Here is a 9,511-nt window from a genome sequence, read left to right as displayed (position 1 = left end):
AGTTAAAATAAATACTCTTTTATATATAAAAACAAGAGAATGACCGAAACTTTATAAAAAATTCATCCACAACTTCAAAAGTGATTGATAAATCAATCTTATAGAAATGAGATAATATAGCACTAGGGATGAGCGTTCGATCTAATTAAATGAAAAAATTTCGAGTTGACGAGTCTTATTTTATCATCTTAACTCGATTTGAAATTTTTGTAAATTAAGTCGAGTAAAATGAAATTCAAGTGAAATTGTTCGAGTTAAATTAAAAAATTAAACATGTTAAATTAAAATCTTGTTACAATATAACTAATTTTACGTTGGAGCACATAACTTTAAAACCATATATATTTAAAAACTTCTTCAAAACAAAGTAATAATAAATTTAGATAGATAAACTTGAATTATTAATTAATTTATTTAGGTCCAAAATTATTAATTTAGAAAATTTTTAAAATTTTAATTTTCTTTATATATTTTTTAGAATAATTTTAAAAAGATTATATAAATTTTTGGAAATTTTATAAATATTTTGAATTTTTTTTTTGTAATTTTTATTGAGAGAAATCAATTTGTTCATTTTCAAAATTGACAATTATCAAATGATTATTTACACCAATCTATTATTCGAATTGTAAAATTTAACTCGATTTAAACTCGAAATTCAAATTACTTATTTGAGTTAGCTCAAATAACTCGATTTGACTAACTCGGAATTCAATTTATTTTATAAGTCGAAACTTCATCCACGATAAAATGCTTCACCCATAGTATTTATATTCGAAAATACATGTCGTTTTGAACAAACTTCTATACTATTTTGAACAAACACAATTAATATTTAATTACTTAATTTTTAAATTAACAGAAATTAAATTATTCTAAATATTTTAAAAAAAATTAATTTTCTCAATTTTAAAATTAAAAAAACTGAAGAAATATTTTTATCAAAATTAAGTAATCAGAATGTAATTTTAAATCCAAGTTAGAGGTGAAATTAACCTTTTCAAAGATTGGATAACCCACCTGACCCGATAGGCCAGACTTGATTAGAATTGAACTTGGATAAAAATATTCGCATTTCAACTCGGCCCGACCTAAATTCAATCCGACCCTGACCAGGGACACCTGTACATGGAGCCATTTTTGCTGCCAGTATATAATAAACAAAGGTGTCCTTTATCCCATTCGATTTTTATTTAACTTCTGTTGTGACCTTTTCTTGTTCTTCAATCCAAATTCAAAAGTCGGAGAAAGTAAATGGCAGCCTCAACGGTGGTGGCGGAACCGAAATCCTCGGCAGAGGCACCATTCCCCGTCACAGGAACCGACCTCGGCAAGTGCCTGACAATGGACCCTCCCTTGGGTGCCGATGAGGACGATCTGTACAGTAGGCTGAAATCCCTTCAAAGGCAATTGGAGTTCATAGACATCCAAGAAGAGTACGTAAAGGATGAGCAGAAGAATCTCAAGAGAGAGCTTTTGAGGGCTCAGGAGGAAGTCAAGCGAATCCAGTCGGTGCCTTTGGTCATCGGCCAGTTCATGGAGATGGTCAATCAGAACAACGGAATCGTCGGTTCCACCACCGGCTCCAATTACTATGTCAGGATATTGAGCACCATTAACAGAGAGCTGTTAAAGCCCTCGGCTTCTGTGGCTCTTCACCGACACTCCAATGCCCTTGTTGACGTGTTGCCTCCCGAGGCTGATTCCAGTATTTCTCTGCTTAGCCAATCTGAGAAGCCCGATGTTACTTACAATGTCAGTTTCTTATCTTCTTTCTTTTAATTTCATCTGTTCTGAAGCTTGGTAGTTTATTGATTTATTTTTAGGATATAGGTTATCTGTTTGCGATGATTGATTGGTATTAGGTCCTTTTTTTTATTATACCTTGCAGCCTCAATTCTCGTGTTAATCGATTTGTTTGGGTGTGTAGTTAAAAAAAAAAAAAAACTAGGATTTTTGTATGCCACAGTCAGGAGAATATGGGGTTTTGGGTTTGACAATTAGATAAGGTTAGTTTTGCTGAAAAGTAAGAAGAATTGAATAGTATTTGAGTCTTTTTCCTTTTTACACTCTTAAATAATTTGATGTTTGAATTTGAAGCTACCATATGTTAGACAAAATTTGCACCTTTCATGAGCTCCTCTGTATTGGTTTATTGGACTTTTAGCCAGATTAACATAAGCTTGGAATATAAAGTGAAGCAAATTCCATCTGTTATGTGGGGAATTTACCTTAATAACTAAAATATGCTTCAATATTCCAGGGTTGGCCTAAAATTTTGGGTTGTGTCACTAGTTCTTGAATAGGAGTGTAAACGAGACATTTGTGCTCGCAAGTTATTTGGATTTGAATCGCAAAAAACTCAAGCTTGATACAGTATTTATCAAACTGAGTTTGAGCTCAAGCAACTCAAGATAATGCGAGGGTCGAATTTGAGCAACTTAATACCTGCTTCGAGTAGCTCACAAGCCCAATTGAGCATTTTATATATAGTTTAATATTCAAAATTGCATGTGCAAAAGCTTAATTTGAGCTTGAGCTCAAGTATGGGAATGGAGTAACTGAGATTAATTGAGCAGTTCGATCATATCTTAAGCCAAGCTTAATCTTAGAAATAAAACACTATCGAGCTTGAGCCATGTTTGGGTAGATTACAGCCCTATTCTTGAATAATGAAACTATGTTATTTTAAAACTGATGGGTTCCACACTGAATTTGTGCCATTTTCAGTGGTTTCTTGAATTTCACATGTAGAATGAGTGGAAGGATAGTATTGTCATTCTTGACTGGTTATTTATTTCATTTTAAAATGTTCTTGTCGTTTCACTGGTTACTGTATTAAAACAAAGCAAGGGATGTTTTGAGTATCTTACATGATTTGTAGTCATTTGTGTCTTTCTAATATTGTAAATTTATATTCAATTTTCAACTATTTAATTTGAACCAACTACATATTTGAAATTTAAGATTCTTGTATTATTTTGATTTGGGGATAAGTTATTGTCAGTGTTAGTCCTCTGCTGTAATAGACTAAACAGACTCTGTTAGAGTACATATCTTCCTTTCTCGGAATAAAAATGACAATTGTTATGTTTTGGTGGTTGTTCCCTGTATCTGAGACTTTGTTCTCTTCTATTCACTTAGGATATTGGAGGATGTGACATTCAAAAGCAGGAAATCCGTGAGGCTGTAGAGTTACCATTGACTCATCATGAGCTTTACAAGCAGATTGGGATAGACCCTCCTCGTGGTGTTTTACTCTATGGCCCCCTGGCACTGGGAAAACAATGCTTGCAAAGGCTGTTGCTAACCATACAACTGCAGCCTTCATTAGAGTTGTTGGATCTGAATTTGTTCAAAAATATTTGGGCGAGGTAAGGCTACAGTTCACGTTACTCATATTGTTATTTAGTGTCGGTTCTCTTCTTCTGTTGGCGGATAATAACCTCGAGCATTGTTACTGTTTCAGGGCCCACGGATGGTTCGTGATGTGTTCCGTCTTGCTAAAGAAAATGCTCCTGCTATTATCTTTATTGATGAGGTGGATGCCATTGCTACTGCTAGGTTTGATGCCCAAACTGGAGCTGATAGAGAAGTTCAGCGAATCCTCATGGAACTTCTGAATCAGGTATGTATGACTTAAGGAATTTCTTGACGTGGTTCTGCAAAATACAGTGTCATTCAAAATGTCTGAGGAAGTTGAAATTTACTTAACCATTTTCTCCAAACTATTTCTAGATGGACGGATTTGACCAGACTGTGAATGTTAAGGTCATTATGGCAACCAATCGAGCAGACACTTTGGACCCTGCACTTCTTCGTCCTGGAAGGCTTGATAGGAAGATTGAGTTCCCTTTGCCTGATAGAAGGCAGAAGAGGCTTGTTTTCCAGGCAAGTAGGGCAATATGTATATCTATGTCCATGTCATTATTGTCACTAGTACATTTCAGTGTGATTGGTGATTGTTTCTAGTTGTGTATTTTCCTTTCATTCTGTTTATCCATCCTGGTTAGATGAGAGTAGGAAAGGTTGCATTTTGTTTTGTTGGCTGTATTTAAGGTGATCTTTACCTTTCACAGGTTTGCACTGCTAAAATGAACCTAAGCGATGAGGTTGACTTGGAGGATTATGTTAGTCGGCCTGATAAAATTAGTGCTGCCGAGGTTGGTTGTGAATACTATCTATCATAGCATTCTATGTGTCTCTCTTTCTAGATTTGTTCTTGAAATCTTTTTCACTCATTATTTGAATGCATGTTGGAATCGGACAGATTGCTGCCATCTGCCAGGAAGCTGGAATGCATGCGGTTCGCAAGAACCGATATGTGATACTTCCCAAGGACTTCGAAAAGGGTTACAGAACAAATGTGAAGAAGCCTGACACTGACTTTGAGTTCTATAAATGATTAATGAATATGGAGTGCGCTATGGATATTGAAAATGGAGTTTTCAAGATGTTGCTGACGCTGATGTACAAATCAATTTAAGTTGTAAACTATTTCTTTAGTTATATTCGTTTATGGACATAGTTTAACTTGTCAAGTGTTTATCATTGATTTTAGATTTTAAAATTATTATACTTTTACAGCATCAATATTTTTACACTAATTCGTGTTACATAACATATTACAAAATATACAATAAATATTATAATTGAGTAATGCTTTTATAAGAACACAAATTGATGTAGATTGTAAAAAGATTTGCAGTCAAATGATATATATATTCATAGCATTTATAAAAAATAATGAGGTAATTTCTTTCAATGACTTATGTCTTGTAAATCTAAATTTATCAGAGTGCTTACCGTAAAAGCCCTACCCGGTGGATCTATTAAATTCCAACAAAAAAAGTCGACATTTATTTAATTACAACAAGAAAGTTGCCTAGAATAAACATTTAATATACTTGCTAAGTAGTTCTTGTTTTCTGTTTTATGTTATTGTTGAAAATTATTAATGGATGATAAAATTTAGTACTTCGTTCAAGGAAACGATAGGAGCACATATAATCTAAAGAGAAAAGTAAGAATACACCTACTTTATAAAAATATTTATTCCTTGAGACTTCATACTTGTGCTTCTCAATTTCATTTAGAAGACGGTATAAAACACATTGTAGAATGTGATAATGATATGTACATACATAGACATTGCAGTAATTGAGGAATCTCTTGTGGACACCTTGCTATAAAAATGGTTTCCTAACCTTTCTCAACATTGGCATTACCTCGACTCATCATCATGCTTACCCTTCCCTTGCTGTTTCTCAGCCTCCAGCTTCCTTAATGTTGTTGAGCTAAGCTTATCTTGGCTACACTCTTCAGAAACTAGATCAACAACTTCAATCTGCACAACTCCATGATACATATAAAGCCAACTCCTTACTAGTTCCAATACAGAATTTGCTTCAACTTAATATATATATTCATCCTCATCACATGAATAAAGAAAATGAAACCCAGAAATTCTAACCTTTAGTTGTGAAAGGCCTCTGTCAGCTCTATTTCTATTGACCGATATTCCACCTGGTATTGTCTCCTTGCTGCAGAGAATTAAAACCAATCAAAGCATGTGCGAGACCATGACTACTTAAGCAATAAAAACAGTATAATATCCTTGGAGATTCAGCTTGCATTAACATAACCACATTTCTATCAACTACAGAAATAAACCCCAATTGGCAAAGCCGACTAGGTTAAAAAACAGAGAACACCTATGAACTATCGACGTATAGCCAGACAAGACTAAAGGCCTGAAAGGCGAACTGACACAACTCATATAAAACAACTATTTTTCTATACACCACACCAAAAAGGAAATGCTCTGTAAGCTTTATTTTACAAGACTAAAAACATGCTGGTCAAGTACAAACCTGACAACAATGGCATCTAAATTCTCATCAACAATTGAAGGGCCGTATGGATCTGTAATCGGTCTAACATGCACAACCAGCTCAGGTTTGATAGACTGCACAAGTATAAACAAATTCAATACTATCCAAAGAAAAGAAGCTAACAAATTATACAAAAAAAAATCCAATAAATAACACCTCAGGTTGAAAGAATGGTGTACTGTGTTATTTTTCTTTCTCTCTTAACTCTTTGAATAGATATAGAACACTAGATAAAAGGTGATGCAGTGTCATCTAGCTGACACACAACATAATGACAGGCAAGGGAAACACATGCAACTTGATACACGCCATCTATATCCATTAACCTTAGTGCAGCCTCACTTCAAGCTGGCATACAACATTCAACTCCAGTTGAATTAAAAAAATGGCGGTGCAATCACAGAAATAAAATGCATTAATCGAATAAATACATTTTTCTGGCTCAACATGCAAGACATTAACAAGATATTCCTTCATTTACCTTTATATAACATTCCACATTATGCATCCTTTCCTCAATGGGCTCTATTAAATCAGAGTACTACAGAAACAAAAAACAATATATATATCATGTAATATTGGAATTTCAACAGCTTGGAATAAAAATAAAGCATAATATCTTGATGTCTCAAATGGAAAACATCATCTCTTACATTAAAATAGGTCTAAATTTATACGGCAGTGATACAGATTTACTTCAAGGGTGCATCCACTTTTTTGCTAGAATGTAATAACAGTTTGCAAAGCACCTCTTTGAAAGGACCATAATGGAGTAATAACTCAACCAATTCCGCACAAACGGCTTACCATCATGGACATGTGACAAAAAGCAACAAGTTGAAATACGTACATCATTTAACTAGTAATGTTTAGGAATAAATAGGGTTTTGGTGCTCATCACAACTCTTACAGAAAGGGATTTTGCAATAAGTAATACAGTCTAGAGAAGGAACTTATATCAAACTACAACAGAGTTCAGACATAAAATCTGTTTCCTTTCAAACTGATTTCAGTTAAGCTAGACAAAATTGCTACTCATCTCTCTGAAGTTTTCTCCAATGAAAAATCAGTTATCAATGACTAAAACCACATATAATAGCAGTTCATTACGTTATTACGCACAATCGCCCCTAAGAAAACACAACTCAGCATTTACCTGTTTGTTTGTCAACATTGGCCCATCACAAACTCCAACTACAATCCGGCTCCTAGCCAACTCAGCTGATGACTGTTGACAATGCACACTTCTTTTGAAATTTGATCCGTTCAGATGAAAATTTTGAAAGAAAAAGAAAGCTGAAAGCGAGAACTAGAGATTTTTTTTTTTTAAATGCTTACTCTGAGGAAGAGGCGATGACCATCGTGTAAGCGATCAAACGTGCCGCCAAGAACTACAGCTCCATATGAATTTGGTGGAGAAATCTTTGAATCCACTACTGATTCCTCCAAAATTGCCATTCTGAAAAGCAAAAACAAATATCAGAAAACAAAGGAGACCTTTTCTTCTCCCTCCCTCCCTCCCCATCTCTCTTCTCTTCAGAAAATGAAAAGAGTTTGATGATCTTATCCTGTTTTATGTTTGGGGTACGCAAGATTTAAAGGACGCCATTATCTCTCTTGTATACTGCCCTTTTTTGGCATGAGAAAATGAATTTAGAATGTGATTGATCAAAGTTACCCATAACCATGCCAACTACAGATTTTTTTTATATTTTTTATGAAAAATGCAAACTTTTAGCTTTATGGGATGCAGAAAGAATTGCTCCCTTCCATATTAAATCAAACAAATGAAAATAAATAAACCCCACAAGTTTTGGATCCAAACTCCAAACAATTATGGAAAACATAATACTAAATATTAAAGTTTTGTACCTTTTTCTTCTTGGTGTTTCTAATATTTCTTTGCTCTATCAGATACCTGCAAAGAAAATAATTTAAAATTCGATCAAAAACCCCTTTCCATCCATAGAACGAGAGAGAGAGAGAGAGAGAGAGAGAGAGAGAATGCAATATGATTTACAGTGTGAAGTATATGTTTGGTTGCGGGGAAACCGAAGCAAAATAAAAATTTTTGGGAAGGACACCCAGAAAGGGAGAAACCCAGTACCATTCTTTAAACCAGTCAAGCGTATCCCTCAAGCACACGTGACATAGAGATGACCACGTGTCAAAAACTTTGTTTTTTTAATTAGAATGTTTGTCCGATCCGCTCCCCCGACATGACAAGGATCTCCCGATCGGTTAGTTAAACAGGTTAAATAAATTAGTGATTAGGTTAATAGTTCGACCAATAACACAAAATCAGATTTTTATAAAGGCTTAGTATTTGGTATATTGTCGTGAATACATGAGTCACGATAGAGTTCTCTTCTAGTCCCTGTATTTTTATCTATCATTTTGTAACATCGAGAAGTCTCTTTTTGCCAGTTTCAATCGGCGGTGGTGGTCTTATGGCAGTCGTCGGCCCCCCTCTCCTTCCTACACTCTCCTCTCCCTTCTCTCTTGATGATCTTTCCCCTCCCATTCACCTCCTTTGCTGTCCTCTGTTCTTCTTCCTTCTGTTTTCTTTCTCCTTTCTCTTATCTTCCTTCCTCCCTTCCATGAAGGCGGTCGGCTTGTTACCATCGTCACCAACACTTCCACATAGCATTTTAAGCGCCTTTTTATGCTTTTTCTTTCATCTATAAATAGGACAAGCCTCCCAACATTTTTCTCAAGCTTTTAGGAATTTTTTTCATTGAAGAAGTACAGTGAATGAGCTTATAGTTAAAAGTTTTGTATTATATATATTAAGGAAAAAAAAGTTAAAATATTACACTAAATTCGATATCAATGGAGCCAAATTTAAACAGAATCTCTTCCCTCATCACGAAAAATTTAATAATCAGAACCTTATACAAAAAGAAAACGTATTCTAAACAATACTTATTGAAGGAACTTGAAAATTAATAAAAAGTTTGACCCGGAAACTCGAGAATCCATTTTTTGAAATATCCTGACTTCTATATATATACGACTTTTGAAGAAAAGAATTTTGTGATAAATATATTCACTAAAACCTTATATAAAAAGTAAATTAATCTTTAGTTGAAATGAAAGTTAACTGTCAAATTTATTTTCTCGTAAATTCAATTCTATGAATTTCTTATTATATAAAAATATAAAAAAGATAAAAACACTTTAGTAATAATATAATTTATCCCGTGATAAAAGTACCATAAAAAAAATTTTTACTAGGAGTTTAATGTGTTTTGCTTTATCAACTAAAAATGAGTAAATTAGCTGCTATATGTTAAAAAAAAGTACAAATTAACTATTTTGTTAAAAATTCTATTCATATGTGTTATTAAGTGATGATTAAATTTTTTTATTGTAAGTGGCATGAAATTAAATGATGAGTAGGATTAACTAATAGCACTAAGATTCGGATTACATTTGGTCTCCTCTAGTAATCTTTCTACTAAAAATTCACTAACACGTGGCCTGCCATGTGTACCTTAAATAATAATATTTTAAAAATTAAAAAAATTTCTAAACATAAATAAATTTACTTCATAATTATTTAAAAAACCACTCTAGTATGGACTTAAATAAATAGTTGTGCTAGTTCATTTTGT

The 9,511-nt window shown here is 33.6% G+C and overlaps 2 protein-coding genes across 4 annotated transcripts; one reads left to right on the top strand and one right to left on the bottom strand.

Moving 5' to 3' along the window:
* The first annotated feature begins 1,184 nt into the window (after positions 1 to 1,184).
* On the top strand, positions 1,185 to 4,589 carry LOC107933659 (26S proteasome regulatory subunit 6B homolog). Its single transcript, XM_016865923.2, is given in 7 exon segments — positions 1,185 to 1,755; positions 3,145 to 3,262; positions 3,265 to 3,374; positions 3,470 to 3,628; positions 3,739 to 3,891; positions 4,080 to 4,163; positions 4,271 to 4,589. Coding segments are annotated over 7 exon segments (1,260 nt in total). The 5' UTR covers positions 1,185 to 1,254; the 3' UTR covers positions 4,406 to 4,589.
* Positions 4,590 to 5,041: 452 nt separating this feature from the next.
* LOC107933660 (phosphopantetheine adenylyltransferase) lies at positions 5,042 to 8,149 on the bottom strand. 3 transcript variants are annotated; one of them, XM_016865925.2, is made up of 8 exons: positions 8,002 to 8,149; positions 7,767 to 7,812; positions 7,233 to 7,353; positions 7,051 to 7,122; positions 6,376 to 6,435; positions 5,874 to 5,968; positions 5,474 to 5,543; positions 5,042 to 5,347 (listed from the first exon to the last, which is right to left on the bottom strand). In XM_016865925.2, the coding sequence occupies exons 3-8, from the start codon at positions 7,350 to 7,352 to the stop codon at positions 5,225 to 5,227; spliced, it is 540 nt and encodes a 179-aa protein (XP_016721414.1). In that variant the 5' UTR covers position 7,353; positions 7,767 to 7,812; positions 8,002 to 8,149; the 3' UTR covers positions 5,042 to 5,224. The 3 variants fall into 3 exon arrangements, with proteins under 3 accessions (XP_016721414.1, XP_016721413.1, XP_016721415.1); XM_016865924.2 differs by having other exon boundaries at positions 7,915 to 8,124; XM_016865926.2 differs by having other exon boundaries at positions 7,051 to 7,141; positions 7,915 to 8,025.
* Between the last annotated feature and the right edge of the window lie 1,362 nt (positions 8,150 to 9,511).

Source organism: Gossypium hirsutum, chromosome A09 (assembly GCF_007990345.1).
Source record: "Gossypium hirsutum isolate 1008001.06 chromosome A09, Gossypium_hirsutum_v2.1, whole genome shotgun sequence".
Classification (NCBI taxonomy): Eukaryota; Viridiplantae; Streptophyta; class Magnoliopsida; order Malvales; family Malvaceae; genus Gossypium; species Gossypium hirsutum.
The sequence above is the reverse complement of the archived record's forward strand: the minus strand, read 5'-3'. Positions and strand labels throughout refer to the sequence as shown.